At 43.6% G+C, this 27,320-nt stretch overlaps 1 protein-coding gene across 5 annotated transcripts in view; it reads left to right on the top strand.

Moving 5' to 3' along the window:
• Positions 1-27,320, top strand: part of CACNA2D2 (calcium voltage-gated channel auxiliary subunit alpha2delta 2) — a 537,538-nt gene that overhangs the window by 451,399 nt on the left and 58,819 nt on the right. For all 5 annotated transcript variants that reach the window (XR_013391944.1, XM_077924744.1, XM_077924743.1 and 2 more), the window contains exons 14-18: positions 4,611-4,660; positions 21,340-21,429; positions 21,911-21,982; positions 24,900-24,974; positions 25,368-25,442. Coding sequence is in view for 4 of the 5 variants with exons in the window: in XM_077924744.1 (XP_077780870.1) it covers positions 4,611-4,660; positions 21,340-21,429; positions 21,911-21,982; positions 24,900-24,974; positions 25,368-25,442 (362 nt within the window). In the remaining variant the exon portion in view is untranslated. The remainder of the gene's footprint in view (positions 1-4,610; positions 4,661-21,339; positions 21,430-21,910; positions 21,983-24,899; positions 24,975-25,367; positions 25,443-27,320) is intronic.

The following is a 27,320-nucleotide window of genomic DNA, read 5'->3' as shown; positions in this document are numbered from 1 at the left end:
ATGTCCTTACAATATATGCTTTATTTACACAGCATTGACACCCCAGAAAGGTCTTGCTTCTCACATAGCCACAGCTATGGGAATCAAACAGGAATCCAGCATAGCTCTGTCTCTCCCAGATGTCCAGCCTACCACTTCTCACTTCTAGTTCTCACACATAACTCCCAACTCTGGCCTTTGTCTTTCTAACTACCAGGGCTTTTTTTCAGCCGTAAATCGCTTCCGGCACCTCTAAGGTGGGTGCCATTGCCATTATAAGAGAACAATGGTGAGTTCCAGCACCTCTTTTTCTAGAAAAATAGCACTGCTAACTATCATTTTTCATCTGGCACAGAGCCACTTCCTTTGTTCCTTTAATGGCCCAAATTTAGAGGGCCTGGCTATTCCAGGAATTAAATCTATGCTGGAGCCAGAAACTAGAAGGGGGCTCAGGTATACAATCTACCTCCCACAAACTCATAGCAATAATGTATTATAGTAGTACCTCGAGTTAAAAATGCCTCAGGTTACAAACGCTTCAGGTCACAAACTCCGCTAACCTGGAAGAGTTACCACGAGTTGAGAACTTTGCCCCAGGATGAGAACAGAAATTGTGTGCCGGCAGCGCAGTGGCAGCAAGAGGCCCCATTAGTGAAAGCACGTCTCTAGTTAAGAACCGTTTCAGGTTAAGAATGGACCTCTGGAATGAATTAAGTTCATAACTAGAGGTACCACTGTAGATCCAAGAGAAGTACTAACATTTCCTTGCATGCAGTGCAGCTTGAATGTTTGTATTACTGTTTCCCCATATAACCACTTAACGGCTGGGGTAGACAGCCTTAGAGCAGCATTTTTGTAGATTGAGTAGTACATTGGGGGCTGGGATGATAGATAGTCCTGTGCTGCTTATAGCCAAATGCACATCTCAAGGATGTACTAACATATTTAAGCATTCTTGTTCTTCTACTGTTCAGCCAAAAAAGTCTTCAGAGTGACTTATGGGTCAGTCTTTTTAAAAACCAAGGCAATCCCAGTCCTCAGGTTTACACAATGAAAGTAGAAAATACTGTATAAAACAACTTTTATTGGAAAAGTTCTGCCTAACAGCAACTATTTCCAAGAACATTAAACTTGAAAAGCAACAGAAACCAGACAAACTTTAACAAGAAACTAATGACCTTCTATATGAATAAATAAAACAAAATAAATGCAATTACACATTCAAGTTTTGTGCAATGCCTTTGTGTACAAAGAGGGAAAATCATAGTTCTACAAGCTCATCATGTCAGTAAATATTTTATACAATTAGGTTTCTCAAGGATTATTAAAACATGTGAACAGAAAATGTGTGAGAGAAATTGCCATTGTATCTTATTCATTCTTCCATCATTTGGCACTTGTTTTCTGTCAGTACTTCTGTTTCCCTGTCTACAGAAAATAATGGCACAGTGTCCTTCATTTATTGTGGATGAATTTACCATAAATGAGGGAAGTCGTAGAGAAATAGATAAAGATGTCAGATACAGAGTTCATAGGGGGGCTGCTAAAAAGATATGGTAACTAAATAGGCAGATGCTTCAGAATGATGGGCAGCACTGTGGACAGCTAGGTTCACAGATGCTATAGATGGGCCAATAGTTGCACTGGGTAGAGTAGTCCACTAATGTGCTTGATGGACAGATGCCATAGACCAGTAGATAGAGCAAAAGACATTTGCTGTAAAAGCCTCGGATGCTAAATGGACTGTAGTTATTATTATTATTATTATTGCTGCTCTCAAGTTGGCCTCCTGCTCTTTCCATCATGTGGCATTCCCCTTGGAAAGACGTGGAAGATTTTAGCTACAACCATCCCAGGCAGCAGCTGCAGAGCAAGCAATGCAGGTTCAGCGCCCGCTATGTGATGTGCATTTTGTTGGTGTTTGCAAGAGACATCAGGCTGCTGGCCAGCTCTTCCGTGAGATCAGTTAACTCAGGGAGAAACAAGCTGGGGGTGTTTTCCCCCCTGCCTTAAAGGAAAATCTCCCTCTGCTGGGTAACTGTCCTTAGACGCTTTTTCAAAGCTACAATGAAATGCAAGCTATATTTCTTTCTGCCGCTGTTGTGAACCTTTTACTGGCTTCAGAAATGCTGGAGTGACATTACTGAGGTCGCAGCAACAAACCTAAAAGCAGGAATTGGACTTCTTCATCTCAGTGTTTGCTTGACCTCTACGTTCATGGTGGGTGGCAAGCAGGCATTAGCTACGTGGTCGGGGACTGTAAAACAATTTGAACTATTGCAGGAGTAGCTGAAGCTGCTGTTTTCCAAGGGCCGATTGCTTGTTGTTCACTCAGTATTTATAGGCTCTTCTGTAACAAAAAGTTATCAGGTCAGGGTATACTCTGGTTTCTCTTCAGATCGTAAAAAGCTATCAGGGCAACTTATGGAATAAATACAAACATGTTAAAAACAACAAGTTAAGGAGTATGATAATAAAATGTACAGAAAGGTCAATCCTCCGGGTACCATGAGTCCAAGCTATGAAGGGCCTTGAAGTGAAAAAGCAGCACTTTGAATTGGGCTCAGAAATGGAATGGGAACCAGTTAAGATGACAATGGCATATTTGTAATGCTCGGGCCCTAACTGTTCCCCTACGAAAAATTTCACCTCACGTCACTATTCTGGGGACATTGTTGCGGGGGCCTGGTTGCCTTATCAAGCATATAGACATTTTCCCTCAGGGGGAAGGATTCCCTGAAAGGAAGCTACATTGTAAGGTAGTGTCCTTACCCAGAGCCATTTCGTCTCACAATGCCTTTGGGAATCACTGTAAGTGGCACCAATTACAGTGGTACCTCGGTTTTTGAACGTAATCCGTTCTGGAAGACTGTTCGAGTTCTGAAACATTCAAAAACCGAAAACTCAATAACCAACAGCTAGGCCTCAGGATCTTGCACTTAGTGGAAGCCATGTGGCATGTTCAACTTCTGAGGCATGTTTGAAAACCAAAGCATCTACTTCCGGGTTTATGACGTTTGAAACCTGAAATGTTCATCAACATAGATGTTCAAAAACCAAGGTACCACTATATTTCCTACAACGGGAAAATCTGTTTTAAAAAGAGAACTGGGTGAAAGATAAAGCTCTGCTACCAAAATCCCTTAAGCGTGACTGGAAAGCCCTCTTTAGCCATAGATGTGGTGGAATCTTCTGAAAATCCCGGTCTAATTTATCTAGACAGATTCCCCCCCCCCCCCAATTCCTGTATCTCACCTTCATCTTATCAGCCAACTTTTTTTCTCTGGTTCTGCTAAGACCACAAACAATTCCTCCATATTATATGCATATGTACTCCAGGTTTCCTAAAATAACCAGCACATAAACAGATACATATTACGATGCAAATAACGATATAAAAATCATATGTATCATAATCATACAGTTGGAAGGAACCATGTGGGTCCTCTGATCCAACCGCTTGCAATGCAGGAATCTTTTTGCCCAATGTGGGGCTCAAACCCACGACCTTGAGATGAAGAGTCTCGTGCTCTTACTGACTGTGCTATCTTGCTGTGGGTAAAATTATGCTGTAGAAATATAGTATAGCATGAAGCCTGACCCTTTTATATATATTATGCATATAATATACATTTCTTGCATATAATTTTGCATAAATACAGTTGGTTTTAAAAAAATGACAATGCATGAACAACTGAAACATAGGCAGGATCTCAAAACAAGAGGTGTTCTGATGTGAACAAAGCTTGATCGGTTTGGAACCAACGAATTATGAGTATAGATTTGTTTAAAATGGGCTCCTCCTCCATCCCTGCCTGTGTGCCAAGTATGTTTCCAGTCCCCTGTGACCTTTGTTCCTCCAACACTGTGACCCCCAGACACCTGAGAGACTCCTTTTGTCTCCAGTGCCTTAACCCATTCTCCCTCGCTGCCCCGATGCCTGGAAATCCTGCGCAGAACACCCTCATGGTTCCATCTTATTTTCCTCAAATCCCTCCTCGGATCCCAAAGGGATACTTACCTCAAGCTGAAGTGGAACCCAAGTGTGCATAATTGAATTTGCCCCCCACTCCTCCTTTGCTTATCTCAAATCCCATTTCTCTCTTTTGTTTGTTATCTGAACCTCTCTCCTCCACACCGCTTCTGAAAGTTAGATTTTGAGTTCCTCGCGTCAGAAATCTATTTTTCTCGCTTTTGGGTATGAATGGTGCCATGTGTATAGATAGATAGATAGATAGATAGATAGATAGATAGATAGATAGATGATAGATATATTCAATTCTTCACTTTCCACTTATTCGTGAAGGATAGGTATTCCATCTCCACACCTTTTTCTGGCCCTTTAATATACACAATACATATCTCTTAGATCCAGTTGTAACAGCATGCAATGTGGCCTATACCAGCAAGCTCTGAGATCTGAAACAGGAGCCTGATTTGGCCACAATCTAATCCATACTTTAGACTAATTAAAAACAATGAGATTATTCACAACTTGCTTGATTGTGGGGCTGGTGTGCTGAAATTGATGGGACACACAAGTGGGTTTGTTGATGAGTTAAGAGGTGCCATGTTAAAATGCACTTCCAAAGTTCTTTGTGTCATGCCTTTCTTGTCTCTCTTTTTTTAAGGATATTATTTTGAAATTCCCTCCATTGGGGCCATCCGAATCAACACACAGGTAAGGAAACGAAACACAATTTGTCCAAACATATCATTTAAAGTACCTTTACTGGCATCTAACCTGACTTTTTGCCTAGCATAGGGCAAAGAATGTAATCAAGATTATTATTTCTGATTAGGTTGGGATGTATATTGTATGCCCATTTTTTCAAGACTGCATTCGCTATAGAGCCTGTAATGGCCAATAATACCGTACTCAACTACCGTCTTGCTAAACATCTGCTCTATCTGTCTCTACTCAACCCAGTCTCTACTCCTTGGGTATTCTGAAGGAATTACAGAACATGAGGGGGATAAGAGCGGACGAGAGAAAATTGCGTGCCTTTTCAAATCTGGCTCTTGAGAAAAAGCGAAAAATGTTGCTTACAGCCTCGTACCTTCTCTTAGGAGACATTTTCATGTCCCTCTCGAAACGGCTCAACATCCCACTTAATGCAGTTCTGAGTTCAGCATCCAACAAAAACTCAAGTGCTGACATTGCACCCTCACATGTCCCTAGGAGCCGCCGCCAAGGGAGAGTGTCAGCCTAGTTATCAGTGTGCATTCTGCCAAATATGTGACTGGCTTTATTCTGTCGAACCGGGGGGGGGGGGGGGAGGAGGATATTGCCTTATAAAAATAAAGAGATGTCTTTCAGCCAGTCAGAAATCATTGGTCCATGTAGCAGCAGCCTTGAGGTCTCCGGGAGATGTCTTTCCTAGCTCTGCTACCAGGAATCTTTTAACTGGAGAGGCTGCAGAAGACGGAACCTGGGATTTTGTCCATTCACACCATCTGTGCTCTCCAACTGAGCTGGAGCATAGCTGTCAATTTACAGATTTGAAAATAAGGGACCAGCGGCCTTGGAAATAAGGGACCAGCAGCCAAAATAAGGGACCTGCAGCCTCACCTGTTCCAGGCACTCGTCTTCCTGTCCTCCTGCAGTCTGATCAAACTCATGCTGGGTAGCTTCAAGAACACTGTCCAACCAACTTTGTAACCAGAGGTTCAACTGAATAGAATCTGAATCACATGCACCACAAGGCCTATGCAGCCTCAACTTAAGATGGCTCCCCGGCCTGGCTTTGCACTCCAAAGTTTGCAGCAGCACATGCAACAAAATGGTGTCCAGCATTCAAAAAACCCCTCAGCTTGCATTAACTAGCCACACACAAGGCATGCAGGCTCCACCCCCAGTCATTCTTAGACTTCTTATTGGGTGAGCAACACAGCCAAGCAACACAGTTGGAGCCTCCCTCCTCCCTGGCCGGCAGGGAGGGAGGGAGAGGAGCTGCTTCCTTTGAAATTTAAGGGACATCATTTAAGGGACATTTAAGGGACATCCATCAATAAGGGACAGCAGCGGGACATGGCGCTGGAATAAGGGACTGTCCCTTCAAATAAGGGACACTTGACAGCTATGAGCTGGAGCCTCTTCCAGTGCACTGCCCATGCTTCCAGATTAGCCTAATATTACTAAGTTAATAAAAGGATGAACAGCTGAACATAAATTCAAGTACAGTGGTACCTCAGGTTACATACACTTCAGGTTACAGACGCTTCAGGTTACAGACTCCGCTAACCCAGAAATGGTACCTCGGGTTAAGAACTTTGCTTCAGGATGAGAACAGAAATCGTGCTCCAGCGGCGCGGCAGCAGCATGAGGCCCTATTAGCTAAAGTGGTGCTTCAGGTTAAGAACAGTTTCAGGTTAAGAACAGAACCCCAGAACGAATTAAGTACTTAACCTGAGATACCACTGTATTCACTACTAACCCGCAAGCCCCTGTTATTCCAGCACTGGGTCCTCCGGGCTCACAAAGCCTTAGTTACTTACCCCACACTGCTGTGTGTTGGCACAGCCCCCTGTTATTTCGGTCTTAGAAACACAGCCTCCTCACACAAAGCTCTGCTAATATCATAACTTGTAAGGCCCCCTGCTGTGGCAGCACAGCCTCATCCATGGAGAAAACTCTCGCATCCTTGTTATATGGACTTGTATTTATGTGGCTAATTATTAAAACTTCGTGCTTGAATCAGCACGCAGAGGAGCAAGCCAAACTGCCCGATCTATCAAGCTATTAGAGTCGACATGCGGCGTGTGAGAGAGGGAGCTTGGGATGAGTTATTAGTGCCCTGGAAATGGGGTGACGAGGCAAAGCTAATAGCTTTCCATTCAAATGATGCCTAAATCTTCAGGCCAAAAGCCAAGGGGGAAATGGGGAGTAGGGTGGGGTGGAGAGAGGCAGAGACAGGAAGCGGGGAAAGATTGAGAAAAGGGAAATGCTATTCCTTTTTTTCTCAGCTTGACACTAGCTAACTGTAGGTAGGCTGGATGCTTGGCTATAGTAGCTCTAGAAGCTTTCAGCACTAAAAATCGTGGGCATATTAGCCCCACTGACAGACAATGTATGCTTCTTTTTCCAGCCATTAGATTCTTGGCAACGGATGCATGCAGCATTCTAATAAAAGTCAGCAAAAGCAGACAAATGAGAAAATAAATGTAAAGTTGTGACAGTCTCCTATCCCAGGAAGCAGGAATTGATTGATTTATTTAATTTGTGCCCCACCCTTTCTCCCAAACGAGCCCAGAGCAGTAAACATCTGCACATTTTTTTTGTAAATAAAAGGCATTCTAAAACAGTTTAAGAATTCTAAAAATAGTTGCAGTTAAAAACAGAACTGAAAGCAGAACACTTCCTTTCTACCTCCCCCATCGTAATGTAAGATATATTTGCAGGAGTGAGGTGAATGGCACCCAGGGCATAATTTCTGCATGCTAAATCCAATCCAAACTAGGATTAGGGATTGTGGAGAAAGCTAACTGAAATGCCGCTATCCCTGAAAATTCTCACTTCCCTGCAGTTCTCCAGCCTCAAAATATATGCACAAATTTGTATTTTAAGGGAAGAATGGCTAAAAGACATTTTTAGGGAAAATAACATACAAAAATACATTGTATTAGAGGAAATTGCTTGCAAAAATACTTGTATTAGTCAAAATTGGCTACAAATATGTGCATATTAGGATAAATACACACTAAAATATGGAGGGAAATTGTGAGGGGTTTTTTTTTAATGACAAACTGAATTTAGGAATGGAAAAATGAGAAACTTCTAGAAAACAAAATGTACTTATTCGTACATCCTGAACTGGCTTAGGACTAGGGTGCTCCTCTCTTTCATTCTTCCAAAGCAAGACCAAGGCATCACGCTGCCCTGGTTTCAATTCAGTGAAGGGGGGGGGGATTACCCTATAAATTAATAAGGAACTCGTTCTCCGAGTGTGGGTTCTTACGTAGCCAAAATAGAACCATCCACACATGAGAGGGAGAGATGTGATGAACAGACTTGGGGGAACCTCAGTGTTCACAAAGTACAAATATATTTAAAGAAAGAAAACTAAGGCCAGGCGGGGTGTGGTGGAAGACTCATAGCAGTCCACTGAAGACTGAGCATGTTCAGCGGGCATGGACTGCTGACTGCTGGTTTAGAATTTCAAATCCCTGATGTTCGCTGGGAATTGTACCACTGTGAAGGGGAAACTACAGTTCCCATGATTCTGTTGGAGGGGAAGGAGAGTCCCCTAGCCTACCAACCAAGGCTGTAGCGATGATTAAAGGACTGAGCTCACTGGAGAAAAATGTAGATGCAGATTAAACAAATAAATCCAACAGAAAAATTAAGGAGGAGTGCTGGGCTTGCCTCAATTTGTTCCCCAGGGGGCAGACCCAAGCAATGGACATTGGCTGGTTGAGCCCGCCCCCAGGGGAATCCCCAGACCCAGGCTGGCCTGCCATAGGCCCATCTGCAGCCAGGCCTCCAGGCCTACCCAGCTGACTGCCCAATCACTGACCAGGCCCGTGGCCAGGCTGCAATGCCGCCTGACCATTTAAGGTAAACAGATTTAGATGCAGATTGTTAAGTTGTGGGCGAACATACCAGATGACACAGCGATTCTTCCAAAGCAGCTCTTTATTTGTAAGCTGGAACAGAACTGACTGAGGAGCTCAGTCAGCCTGCTTATATAGAGCTCCAGAACAATGTAACTGTTGCCATTTTCTAAAACTATCCAATCACTGAACTTCACTTTCGATCCTTCATTTGCATAACTATCTACAGTATCCCCCTACTGGCCCAGGGTGAGAACTTCAGTACATAACACAGATTAAACAGATAAATCAGTATCGTAAAGATTGTTTTTTAAAATGTGTGGTGGTGAGAAGACCTCTGGCAGAGATTGGCTGAGCTGCTGTAATGCTTAGGAAGGAGGAATAGAAGCAGAAGGTACTTGCAAAGGGGGAAATGTCTGTGTCTCATGAAGCAGCAGATTAAGGGAAGGTGGGATTGGAAAATAAAGCAGAGAGGAAGTAATGGCTAAGACATAGCTGTCAACGTTTCCCTTTTTTTAAGGGAAATTCCCTTATTCCGAATAGGATTCCTCACAAGAAAAGGGAAACGTTGACAGCTATGGGCTAAGAAAATCCAAGGAAAGAGGAGGAGGAGGATTCTGAGACAAGAAGGGTGGGCTGGTGGGAAAGACGTGCATGGCCAGGAACTTCAGCAGCAAGGAAAGCAGAAATTCACCTAGACTGATTTGAAATACCTAGCCAGATCTTTGGCTGCAGGGCTCCAGCAAATCTAAAGTGTCAGAAAGTGTAGATACTGCACATGAAAGACTCCAAAAGGGAATGAGGATGGGTAGTATGTTTTGTGGGCATCGTTCATTGTGTTTACTTTTGCTTCAAGCAAAGTGAAAAGGGAGTGTGCGATTCAGGTTTGAGAAGTGAGAAGTTGGTGGGCAGATAGTGTTGCCCTGTGATGGTGTGATAGTGTTTTGGTGCTTTCAAATTCTACGGCTGTTTTCACACTGAGCATTTACTGTGAAATAGCCTCGCTTTGTTTACTCACTTTTTATGGAGCAACTGCATGACATCATGAACAAAACACACTGCTCTTAATGGTTTTTTTCAGAGCTAAGAAAATCCCAAGTATTTTAACTTCATGGAACAGCTCCATAATTTCCCCAGATGTAGAATAAATCAGGCAGCTGTTCAGTAAATTTTGCATTCCCTCCACCCTGCCAAACAATGCTTTTATTTCACACAAACACACAATATGGTCCTTCTAAAAATTATCCCGCACATTTATGACTGGGGAAAGAAGGACTGCCCACTTGGCTGCAGAATGCTATTTGAATTCCAGAAGTCTGGAAGGAGAGTCGTTGCTATTCCTCTTGAAGCTCAGAGCAAAACAGCAATGCTTGGCCGCTGCTAAATCATCCGTGTCTGGAAGCATCATATGATTCCTGATGTGGCTAGAGTATAAATGAAGAGGGAGCTGAGGAGCTGAAATCAAGACATGAGCATTGCTATGGAGAACAGAACAGAAGGGAGTGGGGGGCAGGGTCGGTCATCCTGGTCCAGTATGGGTCCTCCCAATGGACCAGTCTCTTCTTTTTCCTCTGCAATGATGCCTGAAGCTTATCTGAATCATTCAGATCTTTTTTCTCTTGTTGTTCTTTCACACTAATCACAGGCTTGAAAGCCCTATGCAAGCAGGCTTTGTCTATCTCATGCTTTTACCCAAGCCCACACTGGAGTTTGATGCTGAGGAGCCTCTGGCCTGGAAGCATCCTGCAAAGGTGCGCTTCTGCGCAGCTAAGCAGGATCCCGTGTAGCTTTGTAGTATCGTATTTAGCATGTCCCCTCCCCATGCCCCCTTAGGGAACCATAAAGGTTAATAGCTCATTACTGAATATTTATTTCTAGTGACGTGAGTCAGGATTTTGACAGGAGCTTCCCCTCTGGGTTGCTGATTCATTTTTCACTCTGTATTGCGCAGAGAGCACAGAACAGTGTGTCAGTGCCATCTGGTGGGTTTCTCCCAACACTGTAGGAGCCCATTATCTCTCAAAAGTCCCTGATGTCACCTTGAGAATCTTACCTGACTATTTCTTTATATGTGACACGCAATCACATCTATCTTTCCCCCATGGGTTATTTGTGTCTGTGTGCGCATGATTGTTTTCCTTTGTATGGAGGCTGCAGATTTAAGCAAAAGGACAGCAAAGAGAGATGTTTCTTAACCCTTTCCCCTTTAGCTGTTTTTCCCATTCAAAATCTCCCCACTGCCTCCCCCCCCCCACTTGCTGAGAGAAGCCAGCTGGAGGGAAAAGGGTTGTCTGCAATCCCTTCCACCCCCATGCCAGTTTCTTAGGTTAAAAACAGAAGGAAAATATACATTCCAGTGGGATCTCTCTCAGCCTTCAGTTCATGAAATACAGAAGCTCATTTTAAAAAGATCTTCCTCTCCACCCTGTGGGTCCATAGGTGGTTGATGAGAGGGGCAGCTTAAGTGTTGTTGTTGCTGCTGCTGTTGTTAACATGATCCTAAACCTCCGCTTCCTTGTGGGATATCTTCAGAAGAAAAGGCTAAGGAGTAAACCATACACAAGTGGAGTCCCTACAACGGTAGGATGGCACTTTGTATGCTTCCTTCTGTCAACTCCTGCAACCAAGCTGGTGACAAACATATTGCTCTGCTTTCCTTTGGACCACATCAGTGACGCTGAGAAAGGGATCTTGTCCTGGGGGCAGCTCAGGACCTCCATGCACATATTGTTGGCTCAATCTGCTGGAGCCTATATACTGGGGAAGTCCCTAACTCAGTGAGGGTTTGAGACCCATTGGCTACCCTCACCTGGTTTAGCCGACTGGTCAAAGCCATTCCGAAGGGGTTGCTGCTGCCACAGGCTGACAGCTTCCAGGAACCATAGGGGAGAGCTGAGCAGAGGGTGGGGACCAAAGGTGGACAAGCTACCCCAGAATGAGCACGATGTGTGCAGCAGTTTGACTTCACCCCTGGAGGCACACTCCATTGTCTCTCAAAAACAGACGGATGCAACAACAGCAACAACAACAATATCCCTGATTGCAGTGGCACATCATTGCATGCTGTTGCTTGCAGAGCCATCTCCACTTCCACTCTCAATGCATGTGGCTGCAGTAGTGCATTCTGCCTTCTCAAAGCAGCTAGTGCCATTTTAAAAAGAAAGAAGCAAAGGCAAACCAAAATCATGGAATTCGGTGGAAGTGGATTTTGAAGCAGTCCGTGTCCCAAATTGCATGCTAACCTGGGAGGTGTTGACCAGATGAGTCCACTTTGAGATTCAGGCCCACCAAATTCCACAAGCATCCCTGGCTGCCTCTGCTAAAAAGTGATGCTTTAAGTCAGTAGTTCCCAATTAGCTAAATAATGTGGACCCCCTGTTTTTCAAAAGCCAAGCCCTGGACCTTTGAAGATTTTAATCTCTCTCTGGTACTTTTTGTTATGTGAATGGTGCCACAGACTCCCCCCCCCCCCCGGGTGGGTTATGTGGACCCGACCCCCCCCCCCCGTTGCAATAGGTGGGTATCAAGTTTCTCTCTATATATATATAGCTAGTCCTGCTGTTCATAACAGCGTTGGGGAATAAATGGTGTCTGTTTTTATCTTGACAGATAGTAGTAGTGCAACAATCAATATGTTTGGAAGGCAGCTGTCAGTCTTGATATGGATTCTCGTACGGGTGGATACAGCGTGTCAGCTGTAAGCACCTGCATGAAAGTTTACGATCCCTTAAATGTCTGGGCAGCCATGCATCTTAGCATGTTATTTACAGTATATGAGTGCTCACCTATTATTAAAATCATAGAATTGGAAGGGACCCCAGGGGTCATCTAATCCAACCCCCTGCAATGCAGGGATCTTAAGTAAAGCAGCCATGACAGATGGACATCCAACCTCTGCTTGAAAACCTCCAAGGAAGGCGAGTCCACCACCTCCCAAGTGCCTTTGGTGTTGGAAGCCCATTTTTTGACAAGTCTAATTGCCAGGGAGGGGGCAGATTCTCATTAGAATTGTGTGCAGTTCTGGCAAGAATCCTCCCTGCAGTGGGACAAGGGGGGAGGGCTTGTGCAGCGCCTAGGAGAGGGCCGGGGATGAGGAGAGGCAGATCAGCTGAATGGAAAGATCCTGCAGGACACCCATTCCTCCCTCGCTATCAGCATGTATGTAAATATGTTTGCTCTTCTATGAATACCAATATAGCCATGCAATGAGTGTACAAATTAAATGATAACGATGGTGTACATATGCCTGGACTTAGGCATGCATGCACACACAAAACATGGCTCTATGTGTGTCCATTGCTGACTTCGGGTACTCATTTGTGCAGATGCCCCATCAGCATCGCTCCTAAATCAGCTAAGTAAATGTCCTTTTCTCTCAGTTAAGCTTCAAATCACCAAGGCCATCGTACAGCTTTGAAACGCCGCCACCCTCACTTCTTTTCCTGGCTGCACACTGCTCTGTTTAAAGATGAAAGCATCTTTGGAAGGAGAAGAAAAAAGTGTGGGGAGCTGCAGGGCATAGCAGATAATTATGTGTACAGTTGGAGCTTGTTCTAATGAAGCCTTCATCCTGCGTAGAACATCTGCTGTCCCCCACAGAGAGCACCACCTAGAGACCTGTGAGAGACTGCGCATCAGGCCAACATGTGCACTCCCCCTTGGCTTGCTTCTAAAGCTCCGGTGGGAATTGCCAGCAAATTGACCAGCTGATTCCTCTTTGTGCTTTGTGGCATGCTGCCCTCTTTCATTCAGCAGCATCCTTAAGTACCTATTCATCTCTTTGTAGGGCCAGGCAGCCCGTTTGAAACCTCCTCCGACAAAATGTGGAGGAACGGAACCTGTGATTCTTCAAAACGAACCACAGTTAGAAATTCAGTGCCAAGCTCACCCCACCCCAAACACACACACAGAGAGAGAGAGGGGGGGGAGTTCTTAAAATAAATGTAGATGGCAACTTGCAGCAGGAAAAGTATGGTTTGGTTTTTTATTTTAAAAATATGGATATTTAAGAAAATGGATGGCTACCAAAATGCTTGTTTCTCCCAGCCCAAAGGCTTAAACTTTTTGCAAAGATGGTTTCAGTCAGTTGCAGTTGCAGATACATTACATCTCATTTGCACACCAACCTGAAAGCCTCTGTAAATCCAACCTTTAAGACATTACAGATTTAAAAAAGGCAGGAGGGGTTTTAGATAGGAGTAGGGATGGGTGAATATGCCCTTTTTAGCTTCTCTCTGTTTCTCATTTTTTTCAGTTTTAAGTTCTGTTCTCCATATTTCTGCATATCATTTTGCAATAAAAAAAGTCATGAAAATTCACTTTCAGTGTGATTTTCTCCTATTGTATACATTTCATACTCAATTTTGCCTAGGGTGCACATTTTTGCAAGCAATTTCCCCTAATGTAACATTGTGTGTGTGTTATTTCCACTAATATATACATTTATGTGCACGTTTTACACAAGTGAATGCATTTCTGTGCACATTGCTTAGCTGATGAACTGCACTGCAAAATTTGGAAATGTTCAAATTTCAAACGGCGCCTGTGTTTCGGTCCACATCTTGTTTCAGAAAGTGCAAGTTAGGTAAGTGAATATTTAAATGCAAACTGAATTGACTTTTCTTCACCATCCCTAGATAAATGTTATTTGCTGTTCAGGAGGGCTGCATTATAAACCCCGAAGTACAGTGGCTAACACTAAAATGAGTACGTTTATGAAGAGAAACTAACCAGATGAACAAAGGCCCATAGGAAAGCATGGAGGTGGTCCTGCTCTGTTAACATTCTTATGAACATGCAGTCCAGGTGCTTGTATCCTGCTCATTCCATTTCCTACACAGGCAGAGCAATTCTAATCCTGCCCGGGGAGCAACCGGGCAGACATAAGTGGCAGCTTTATTGCTGCAACCAACCGCTGCCACTGATGCCAGGCAAGGCAGGAGGTGAGGACACACACACACGCTTCAGCTTCATGCCCTCACCTCTGTGCCAGAATGCCCCATTTAAAAGATTTCCACTGGCTACTGCCCACAGGAGAACTTCTGTAGGTAACACAAACCTTGGGGTCTCAAATTTCAGCAGTGCCCTGTGCAATGCCAAAATCCCCCCCCCTTCTTGCACTCCAGTCTAAATCAAGATTTCAGCATCCCTGAAGCTTGGTTCCCGGTGCAACAGATCCAGTTGTGCTCCCCTAAATCTGCCTCTGTTCCCAGCCATCAGGTTGAAGCTCAGGGCCTCCAGTTCAGCTGAGCCTCCTCCTTCCGAAATGGTGTTCCTCAGAAGTCAGCAGAGAGTCAACTGCTTGCCAGCCTAACCCCCCACCCCTGCCCGCCAACAATATCGGGGATTAGTATTGCGCTGTCACTCTCATTTCATTGGCAACAAAATGCTAAGTTCATATGAGCTTAATTCGGATTCATACAAAGCTGCCATAGTCATGTATTGCACATTTAAGCCAATCTCAATGCGGTTTAAATGCTGTGCAGTGCAGTCCTGTGCACATCTGATAAAAAGTAAGCCCCACTGTATGCTCAACACGGCTTGCAACAGGAACGTTGATGCAAGACTGCAGCTTAACATTCAACCTAGGAGCCCTGGAAATGGCAACTGCTTAAAGAACTAGGGATCTCTAATAATACTTTCACAGCACTCTTAGTAAAATAAATATTTCATAGTTTTCTGAGGTAAATGATGGTGGGTACAAATAGTTGGATATCTGTCTACAACAGGCATGTCCAACTCCCGAGAGACTCCGATCTACTCCCACTATTAAAAAAAAAACTGTCAGTGATCTACCCACTGGATTGACCAAAGCTGTTGAGGTTTTTTGGGAGAGGAATACCCAAAGTAGATCTCAATCGACCTGTTGGACATGCCTGGTCTACAATTATAATGCAGATATATATCCTTAATCATAGGTGTTTTCAATGCTTATTTTATTTAAAAACAAATGAGGTGCCAGTAATTATATCTTGATAAATGTCCTGTGGGTGCCAGCACAAAATGTCTGCCATGGGCAGGAAAATAAAAGAGGTGACAATACTTGGTATCAGTGAGTACTGAGTACTGTCACCGAAAAGCACTGGGTGTAGCCATTAACTGGTAATGCACAGATTATTCACTGATGAAAGAAAAGGCGTCAGTGCTAATTTATATGAGCAGACAATCTGGCAGGAGCGGTAAATAGTTTTACACAGCCTTAGAAAATATCTCTTGGCTACTGTCACCCAGCCAATTGTGACAATTTTATTGTACAATATTAGTTGCTTAATTCTTACCACCTTTAACACCTATTAGAGCGGATTCGCTCAAAGACATACCACAGCAGAAACAAACATTGATGGCATTTAATCATCCTGTCTCTCAGCGGAGCCTTATATTAGCAAGAAGCCATTTGTGTTTCTTTCATTGATGCACAAACGAGACAACAAGTATGCCCATCAAATAATCACACTTAACTGGACTCTCAGCTGCCTTAAGTCTCTAGTCCAATTATGGGAGCCTATGATTAAACTGCCTGTCATCAAAAACGTCAGATTTCATCTGCCTGAGGTCTCCGAGAGAAGCAGATCAGGCAGAGTAATGGAGCCATTTATATCCCAGATCTGAAGCATTTGCTACAACATAGAAATTAGTGTAGTAAAGCCAGGCTGCCATGAAGCAGTGCCAGATGTTAAGTTATTGGCCTCATTTGTGCCTACGATTAAGTATGGTTTTTAAGAGCTGTATGCATCTACTTGTCCGTCTGGAATAACCAAAAATACAATATGTGCCTGGCTAACCACAGCCTCGGATGCACCACACAGGCACTTTATGCTGTTAAGTGTTAAAATAAACACCCCGACTACATGCAGGGAGAGTTTGGAAAGTTATCTGTGTAAAACCAAAGACGAATTGTTATAACCACAGTGTTTAATTTTTAAAATGCCCCAATAACTGGCTGACTAAAAGCATGAGTGTGGGATTAGTAAACTGGTCACTTATAATTATTTATTTTTACTTATTTATTTAATACATTTATATCACACCTTTTCTCGGGTGAGCTCAAGGTAATGTACAGTACATGGTTCCTCATTTAATCCTCATAACAACCCAGTTGTGGTAGGTTAGGCTAACTCTATGTGTGAACCACCCTGAGCTCTGTGGAGGAAGGGGAAGATGTCAAAATGTAAATTAAGTAAATTTTGGAGCCCAGTATTGAACTAAGTTATGGTCAGAGAAAACCCATTAAAATTAATGGACCTAAGTTAAGTCAGACCAGGGCTGACAGGGCTGTTGTTGTTTAGTTGTTTAGTCGTGTCTGACTCTTCGTGACCCCATGGACCAGAGCACGCCAGGCACCTCTGTCCTCCACTCCTTCCCGCTGTTTGGTCAAACTCATGCTGGTAACCTCGAAAACACTATCCAACCATCTCGTCCTCTGTCGCCCCCTTCTCCTTGTGCCCTCCATCTTTCCCAACATCAGTGTCTTCTCCAAGGAGTCTTCTCTTCTCATGAGGTGGCCAAAGTACTGGAGCCTCAGCTTCATGATCTGTCCTTCCAGTGAGCACTCAGGGCTGATTTCCTTAAGAATGGATGTGTTTGATCTTCTTGCAGTCCATGAGACTCTCAAGAGTCTTCTCCAGCACCATAATTCAAAAGCATCAATTCTTCGGCGATCAGCCTTCTTTATGGTCCAGCTCTCACTTCCATACATCACTACTGGGAAAACCATGGCTTTAACTATACGGACCTTTGTTGGCAAGGTGACGTCTCTACTTCTCAAGATGCTGTCTAGGCCTGTCATTGCCCTTCTCCCAAGAAGCAGGCGTCTTTTAATTTCGTGGCTGCTGTCACCATCTGCAGTGATCATGGAGCCCAAGAAAGTAAAATCTCTCACTGCCTCCATTTCTTCCCCTTCTATTTGCCAGGAGGTGATGGGACCAGTGGCCATGATCTTCGTTTTTTTGGTGTTGAGCTTCAGACCATATTTTGCGCTCTCCTCTTTCACCCTCATTAAAAGGTTCTTTAATTCCTCCTCACTTTCTGCCATCAAGGTTGTGTCATCTGCATATCTGAGGTTGTTGATATTTCTTCCGGCAATCTTAATTCCAGCTTGGGATTCATCCAGCCCAGCCTTTCGCATGATGCATTCTGCATATAAATTAAATAAGCAGGGAGACAAAATACAGCCTTGTCGTACTCGTTTTCCAATTTTGAACCAATCAGTTGTTCCATATCCAGTTCTAACTGTAGCTTCTTGTCCCACATAGAGATTTCTCAGGAGACAGATGAGGTGATCAGGCACTCCCATTTCTTTAAGAACTTGCCATAGTTTGCTGTGGTCGACACAGTCAAAGGCTTTTGCATAGTCAATGAAGCAGAAGTAGATGTCTTTCTACGGCAAGGCAGTGATCCATGAAGGGGTTCAGCCCTTTACCTTCATAAATATCTCAGTTTACTAGCCATTAGTAAGAATATCCTGTCACATGGCCAGCCACAATGGCCACATATGAAGGACTCTTTACGGCAGGGGTAGGGAACGTGTGGCCCTCCAAATGTTTGCTAGACTCCAACTTCCATCAGCCCCAATCAGTATGATGGGACTTGTAGTCCGGCAACATTCCCCACCCCACTTTATTATTTGCCTCTGAAGAACAACAATCACAGGTAACCAACTGTGTTGCTGTGTTTACAGGAGCAAGAAAGGTAAGATGTTAGTTTTCCAAGAATAGCAATCAACCCACAGGTCAAGTGTGTGATCTTGAAAGTGTGACATGACTTTCCCTTTACTCCCCCTCTCCCCTCTCTTTTCTGTTTGTATCTCTGCTTTTGTTCCGCTTTCCCCTTCTGCTGCCTATATCTCTCCCTCCTCTCTATGATGCTGTTTTCCCTTTACATCTCTCTCCCCCTGTATTAAATCATCCGGAAATAATACATTCCCCATGCGCTTCAGGGCTGAAGCTCTTGCCTGTCACAGCGCCACACTTCACCATGGCAACCTGCAGGGAGGGTTAATCGATTTGGGGAAAGGGCGTGTTTCCTTCATGCTGACAGCGAGGGCTGATTGGCACATACTGTCCCTTAACATGCTTACAGAAGACAAACAGGTGGCAGATACAGCTCTCAGCACAATGAACTGCTGTCACCATTCGTTCCCCCAGCCCTCCCCACTGCTTACATGGCATTCCTGTAGGGATAAAGGGAGCAGGACCCCGTGCACATTGGTACAGGGCTCCCCTGCATTTCGTTCATTTCCCCTTCTTCCCTCACCTTTGTGGTTTTCAACACTAAATGTGCTCAGTGGCTTACATCTTCCTCCTCAAGCTGAAGAAGTTATGGAATGGAGCAAAAAAGAACTCTGTCATTACTTAGTTCTGCCCTTGCTGAAATCAGCCTAATATTATGGCAGAGTATTGAGATTCCTTCAAGTGTGTGTGTGTGTGTGTGTGTGTGTGTGTGTGTGTGTATCTCCTGCATTTCTGTGTAGGAATTTAAACTGAAGCATCCATGTGTGTGTGTCACATGTTACAGCTGCTTCCCAGCATGTTGGGTGTGTACACCATGAAATTTGTGAATATGCATTTGTCACACACCACAGTCTATGAGCATGGATTGCACACTAATTCCTGTGCACACATACCTTCACCGTCAAACACAGATGAATGAAATGCTTTTGCCGGTGGAATTTTCCAATATTTGTCTATTCAGTGCTGCAGATGAGAAGGAGCCAATTACTAGAGTCTCACGCTTCCTGCCCCTGCCCCCCCCCCACACAAACACAGAGTATTTCAAGGATGGGATAACATTTTTGACAAAGCATCTAGCAAATGTTTGCTGTCCTTCTGACATTTGTTGAAGCCCAATCTCACACAACAAGGGCCTCAGTTATATTAGAAACTTTTGCTCTGTTGAAGTATCTTTTGTGAAACACACAAAAGAAAAGGGGGGGGGACAAAATAAATTCATACATACATACATACATATATACATACATAATTTTATTTGCATGCCATCTTTACATTCTCAAGGCGGCTTACAACATAAAAAATACTTAATTGCAACATAACAAAAGTAGTCATAAATAATAAATAAAACATCAAAAAATGCACAACTAGACTGAACCATTTCCACATAAATAAGATCTAAATAAAGATACAAAACATAATAGAAAAAATAGCAACAGCTCCCCTTCCACCCAAAAAAGACCCCAGCTCAAGTCTGTTCAGCAACCTCAGCCTTTGTTGCTGGAGTCAGACAGGGCCCCCCAAGTAGAAAAAGGCCAGCAAGGCAGGGAGCAGGACTTCCAGGACTCACAGCCAAAACATTACCTGTTGCTTTTGAAAGGTGACACATGTGTGCTGGTCAAAGCTGGATGTTGAAATTCAGCTTCTGCATGACACCATGCAAGAAATTTATGACTTAAGAGTTATCTTTTATCTCCCTGAATCAGATATTAGTTCTTTGTAATGATGCTGCTTCCTTTTCTGCCTGTATAGTAGCATACCGTGTGCATATTAGTCTATAGCAGGGCATTCAAGTTGTGGTGCAATGTCCCCTCTAGTGGTGGAGATTGTCTACACAGAGATCCGTAATTAGAGAATGGAACTCATGAAGCTGAATACCAAAGTGCCAGATGTCCCTGTTAAATACTCAGGCAATACTTGACCCACTCTCAAGTCAGCACTGCAGTGGAGATGATTGGGAATAGATTTGTATCAGAGACGTGTTATATCCACTCAAGGATTTGTTTTGGAGTAATGGGAGAAATAGTATTTTGCAGCTGACCTGCATTTTCTGAAGCCAGCCTCTACAATTAAAATCTCTGTTTTCATAACACACAGGGAACAGGTTTTCTCAGTCTCCTGGGAATATATAGAATCGAGCAGCTCTTGACAGAGTTCTGGGTTCAACTGAGAGTTCCATTGGGAAGCCTGTGTTTCCATTTACATCTTGCATTATATCCGCATACAAGATTACTTTCTCCAAGGCTTTTTCTCAGCCTACAGCTCTCATTTTTACTACTTAACCTAATACGTCTTTACAGTCTGACCTTGTCCTGAAAGGGTTCTCTTCTTCTGGGCTCCCGTCTTTAGAGGGCTTAGCCTTGCCTGTCTGAGCAACATCTCAACTATGATTCAATAGCTTTCCAGTCAGGGCCAGCTCAAGATATTTGGCTGTCTGAGGCAAAGGACAATATGACCCCTCCCTCCTGGAAGCTGAATCTCAGGTCAACACTGGCAGCATCCTCCACTGCTCCTGAGGGAAACACACTGCATGGCAGGCCACGTGTCACCCACAGCTCTGTTCTTCAACAGCTTGCCACTGCTTCCTCATCACCACCACCAACCTCCATCAGCCACCTGAGATGGCAGCCTCGCTTTGCCAGCCCTGTTTCAGTCCAGTCTCATAACCTTTATCTTAGGAAAGAGATCCATGTTCAGTTTTGGGATGGGGCAAGTCTTCGATAGGAGGAAGCTCAAACTGCCAACTGCCCTTGAACAGGGCAGCTTCATTCAAGCTGGGTCCATCTCTCTTCCAGCATAGCCTGACTCAAGTCGGGGCTCACATCCCACCTCCACCGGGCTCTACTCTGCACATGTAGCCTCTGCTAGTGGGATAGAATCCCTCCTCTGCCTGTAACCCTTTCCTCAAGTTAAGGGAGTTTTGTTTGTTTGTTTGGGGAGCAGGATGAGCAACTGAACTGAACATGACAAACATCATTCTACTTCAGTCAAGAATAATGTTGAGGTATACATCTGTTACTGTATATCACATACTTCCACAAGTGAATTAATCGGCATGCTTTTCTCCTTCTCTTCTCTACAGGAATATCTGGATGTTCTAGGAAGACCCATGGTCTTGGCAGGGAACAAAGCAAAACAGGTTCAGTGGACCAATGTCTATCGGGATGCTTTGGTAAGTGAAATAACTTTATGAGTTCCCACAACTGGTCTTTTGGTTTTCATTTCTTTTCTCCTGTTTGTAAGGTCTACCCATCCACTGCAGTGTAATTTGTCCTACTTAATTTATTTTATGTCACATACCTCTTCAGTGTCCCAAGTCTGACATTCCCAAGTTGGTATCTTCTCCAGTTTCCTTCAGGAAACAGGCTCTGCGGATTCCACTGTACAGTGATGTACACACAAGACATAATAATTTACACCTCCCAGCATGGCCCGTCTCCATGTTTCAAGGCCATTGGTTTGCACAATATAATTGAAAGTGGGCAGTGGAATAAAAATCAAAGCTCCCTGTGACTTGTTTCAAGTTTTTTGGGGGTTTTTTAAAGAGAGATTTGATCATAGATCTCCTATGTCACACCTATTTGACCCTTAGGAGTATGGAGCTATTTAGATAACTGTGTTTATCATATTTTCTTGCTTTTGACATTTGATAGGGTCTGGGCTTGGTCATAACAGGCACTCTGCCAGTGTTCAACCTCACTGAAGATGGCAGCAGTGAAAGGAAGGTATGTTTTCTTCCTGCAATGTCCCCCACCCTGATTTTGACCTACTGCTGATACTCTTCCTGCTCATATCCACAATAGTTAGCCTGCTGTGAAGTATGTGTTTGTATGACAGAGAGAGACTCTAGCATCCAAACAAAGGTTTGTTTTGTTCTTTGCCTTCCATGTAGATGTCACTGATACCTTTAAACACAAAATGGTGCCGTGGAGTCAATTCAAAATCAGTCAATCTGAATCAGCCAAGTATAGCATCTCCCTGCCAAATTTTATGACGTTCAAAAGAAGTAAACATGGGGCAAGATTATAAATGATGGAGGGGCAGTTGGCTGGGATTTTTCCAGAGCAAATGCAAGTCAGTCAGCCCACCAGCTGACCACCTTCTTGTCCTGTGTTTATTGTTTATGTACATCAGCATCATACCTTTATGACCAGGGCTGCATGCCAAACCAATATAGTGTTTAGTTATTAAAATTTGTTAACTGGGAAGGTACCTGAAGTTAGGAGTGGCATAAATTCCTCCTTCAAATGACAGGTGAGCAGTAAGCATTTTAAAACATACTAGTGTGCGTATAATCTACACTCCTGCAGAAAGCAGAACTTCACCCAGTTATTTCTGTATCAATACCGTGTACTGTGTCAAAGTCCTGGGGTGGATAGTGCCCTGTAAAATCACTGGTTTGGGTGCAGCTGTATCACTGGAGGAAAAGAAAAGCTGCATCTTCTATGGGTCAACCGGTAGGAATGCTGTGCCGTTGTTTATAGAAGAACACCTTACAGAGAGGGATGGGTCAGAAACAGACTAATTACGTATGAGATACAGAAGTGTGAATAGTGTGGGAGCTCCCTATGCTGCAGCATTGCTATAGCTACGTAGGGCACCGACCTAGAGGAGAGATCATTGAAATCTCCTATCTGCCTACCCAGAGAAGAGCAGTTGGTGATGGTGGTAGTGGTAACAGTAACTGTAGAAACAGTAATAACAATTGGTAGCAGCTAATGTAGTTGGCAGAGCCACAGAACCACCCTGATGCCAGCATCGCTGTAGCTTCCCTGGGCAGGACTCGGGTGGCAGAAAGGAGAGGACTGCACAGGCATGCTGGGGGAGTCCAGCAGCAACAGCAGTCTTGGAAAGTCAGCTCCGACACACTACACTGTGTGGTGTAGTGGTTAGGAGTGATAGACTCATAATCTGGGGAACTGGGTTCACGTCTCCGCTCCTCCACATGCAGCTGCTGGGTGACCTTGGGCTAGTCACACTTCTCTGAAGTCTCTCAGCCCCACTCACCTCACAGAGTGTTTGTTGTGGGGGAGGAAGGGAAAGGAGATTGTTAGCCGCTTTGAGACTCCTTCGGGTAGTGATAAAGCGGGATATCAAATCCAAACTCCTCTTCTTCTTCTACACTGTGTGTTGTGTGTGTGTTCCCCTGTTTGGAGAAGTTTTCAATGTTTAATGCTGTATTGTGTTTTTAATATTCGATTGGGAGCTGCCCAGAGTGGCTGGGAAAACACAGCCAGATGAGCGGGGTATAAATAAATTATTACTATTATTACTATTATTACTATTATTACTATTATTATTATGCCTATCAGCTTAAGTATTTCTGTTGGATTTTTCTCACCCTGCAATGGCACCTGAATTCCAAAACAAACAAGCCCCACTAAACTACTCCCCAGTGAGTAGAATCCCAGCATGTGTCAGCAGCCTGTCTCATTTGCCTTATGCTTCCCAATTCATGTTTGTTTAGATTTATTAGCAGTAATAGACCTGCCATGGCATTCTATAGCTGCTTTCTGTTAAACAGCCAACAATCTGTTTCTCAACTAGGTAAGCGACAAGGCCAAAGACCAAGCCATTTATTCTCCGGGGAGCCCAGTTACTGCCTCATAAAGCAGCATGGCAACTCCATTGCAGTCATTATCCCATGGCGTGCAGTGTAGCAGTTGGTATTGTGGCTTTTTGCAGGTGCAGGCACCGGTGTCTCTTTAAGAGGAGAACGTACTTGTCTTAAAGAAGCATGTGGTTAGGGTAGAAGAGCCTGATAAGGGACTGGCACTGATTTCAGTGCCCTTGTCAGTCACTGGATTCTGTTTACTGTTGGGGTTAGTTTGCTTTTAGCTGTTTACAGCTCCCTCATGGGGTGAACCACTGAGCTGTTGGGGGGAGCTTCAGTTCTCAGTGAGCTTCCATCCTCCAGCTGACCCACCTGGGTGGGCCATTGGATCCTGCTGGACAGGAAAGAATATAAGATGGCTTCCAGCTCCAGTTGAGCTTTGCTCAGTTGAATGTGTCCCACATCCATCCATCCCGTTTACCTAATACCATGAGAGAAAAACTGTAAGGGTAGGTCCAAATGACACTGCAATTTGTCTACATTGTAATGCTTGCACAGTACATAAGCTGAGTTAATCTTGGAAATGCTCAAGCATTTTGTGGATCGCCATGCCATCATTTTACTTCATTTGGGAAGGCTGTGCAATCCAGATGCATGCATGTGAAAATTGAAAGGAAATCATATTGATTTTCCCATGTAAAAAGGGGGCTGCTGAGTCTTCTTATCATACACTCCCTGTGATTGAGTATTTTAAATATTGGTTAAAAACTGAGTTTATGTGTTTGTGAAAGAGAGAGAGAGAGACACATATTATTGAGTCTAGGTGTATAAGTGGGATGTCGGAGAAAGGAAGTTCAAATGTGAATTGTCATCCCACCATCCTCTTCAACCAGGGATCTCCCTCATCTTGCACAAGTATTACACTTTTTCCCTGTATGGCTTGGCTATGACAAGTTATCTCCTGTCCTCCTCTTTATATCAAGGACATGGGGGCAAATAAAAAACTACATCACTATTGGATGACGTCTATGTTGTCCACGACTTCAGTCTCTTGAATATAACTGCTTTTGCCGCTTGTGTTTTTTCAGAACCAGCTCATCCTCGGTGTTGTGGGGATTGACGTGACTCTGAACGACATCAAGAAGCTGACGCAGCGATACAATGTGCGTAAGGAATGGATGCCTTCCCTCAGAGTGGCATTCTTCCACCTGCTAGTCCCTGCAAAGTCTCAGCCGTGATAAAGAGCAAGCAGGGAGGGGGGAGGCATCTTTGGGAATTAGCATGAGGTTCACATTTGCACAGAATTCTCCTAATTGCTTCCTGCACTCCAGTTCCAAATCAGCCCCACCTATCTGTTAGTCATTGCTTCTTCTGCAGTGAGACAATGGGGGGGCTGTTTAGAAGGTCTTAGGTGTCTGTTCTGTGCTTGGGTTGATTAATGGAGGAGGGACAGAGGTCTGTAGAGATTATCTGTAGCAGTGGCATGGGAACTTTGCTGCAATTCCGCTCTTTCATCTTGAGCTGTAATTTGTTTCTCTTGTTGTCCTCCCATCCAGTTAGGGGCCAACGGCTATATATTTGCTATTGATCTGAATGGATATCTATTGCTACACCCAAATCTGAGACCTCAGGTAAGTGCAGTTTTCCCCTCCTTTGAATAACCATTGCTACCCACCACCACCAAAAGATAAGGTGACTTTCCATCCCATTTACCCCACAAAATGAAAGTGTGTCTGTTTGGCATCATCTGCTCTCTGCCACCGCTTTTCACCACACCATTCACTCAAAGAACATTTCCATAGGTCATTGCCATGTTTTCCTTCAAACTTCAATGTAATAAGCAGTGATTTGGTGCAAAATTCTCTTGCTATTATGCAGAGGGTTGATATACCTGCCTACAGCTGGATTGCTGTCTAACTGCGAACAAATGATTAGTTGGGAATATTAGTGATGACAATTTGACACCAGGTTGAAAGTAGTTCCAAACAGCTATCACAAACAAGTGAACTGTCCATATTCAGCCACAGATTTGCCACCAAAAAGCAAACATGTGCTTTCTCTCTGCTGATGGTTGTTGTTGTTATTATTGACCAACAGTCAACTATTTGCCTAATTGTTTAAAATCAATATGTTGAATTCAGCCTTTTGCACTTATCCAGCTCCTGCCCTTTCTATTTCTATGGCCTTTCTTTTTCCTACACGTTTCGTGAAGTTTCTTCTCTTCCATCCATCTCTTTTGGTACCTGCCCTCATGATTCCTAGCTCTTAACATCCCTAGATCACTACCTTTCCAGCCTCCCTGCAGCACACACCATTTTTTCTATCCTCCCACCCAATGTGGATGCTTTTCTGATCTTGAACTATATTCATGGTCATGGCATAAACTCACAAAGCCTTCCCCTAAAGTCTGAACTAAGAGCAGAAACATGCTGTGATGTCACAGAATGTTCACTAATATTTTAACTGCTGAGAGGTTTGACTAGCTATTTCCAATCAAAATGTGAAATTCAGCCATTCTCACCTCCACTTTTCTTAGCAACATAATAGAATCCTTTTTGCTTTAGACGCTGCTAAAGGGATTTCCACATTATTCTGCCTCCATGTCTTTCTCCTCAGCCATCCTGGGTTTCTCTCCAGAGCTCATACCTGTGCACAGCCCTTCCTGTCTCCAGCAACTCTCTGTGGTTTTATGTTTTTATTAACCTTTCACATATACATTTTGCACTTACTTTCATTTCCATTTTACAGCACTTCCTCATCAGTAGCTTAGCGATACAGGTTGGACTGCAAAAAGCTGGATTGCCCATATGTGGCAAGGGTGGCAAGATGCCAAACAGGATGGGATTCCTGTGCCTTTAAAAGTTCTGTGGAATAGAATGTTTCACTTTTCTCACCCTTGCATGATGACTATTAAAGATTAAAGATAATTTTATTAGGCCCACTCATTTAAAAAGTATGTTTTCTTACAAATATTTTATTTTATGTAAACCACTTAGAGGTGTTTTCTTTTATTAAGCAACATATACCGTATTTTTCCGTGTATAAGACTATATTTTCCCCCAATTTTTTTAAGTTTAGAATTGGGGATCATCTTATACATGGAATGTTTAAAATATGGAATGTTTATTTCTTAATTTTGGGCTCAAAAAATAGGAGTCATCTTATACATGGGAGCAACTTATACACGGAAAAATATGGTAAATCTTGTTAAATAAAATAAAATAAAGACACAGCAGCACTATTCTCTTTTGCACTTGGTCACTATGTCCTAAAAAAATAAGGTTACTAGGAAGTCTGGGTAAGGACTGGGATCTGGCCTCCCTGCATTATCTGCCGCACCAAGAAAGTCTCCAGTTAGCTGTGTAAGCAGGGAGCTCTTCTGTATCTGGTAGTTCATCAGAATTATAGGCTGATACAAGCAAGCCATTAAAGGGCAAACCGAATGTTTTTCAAAAAGTGGGAGATTAAGACTAGGAGAAAACCCCATTGAACTCAGTGGGATGTGGGCA

Source organism: Podarcis muralis, chromosome 2, assembly GCF_964188315.1.
Source record: "Podarcis muralis chromosome 2, rPodMur119.hap1.1, whole genome shotgun sequence".
NCBI lineage: Eukaryota > Metazoa > Chordata > Lepidosauria > Squamata > Lacertidae > Podarcis > Podarcis muralis.
This window is presented reverse-complemented; position numbering and strand designations above follow the sequence as displayed.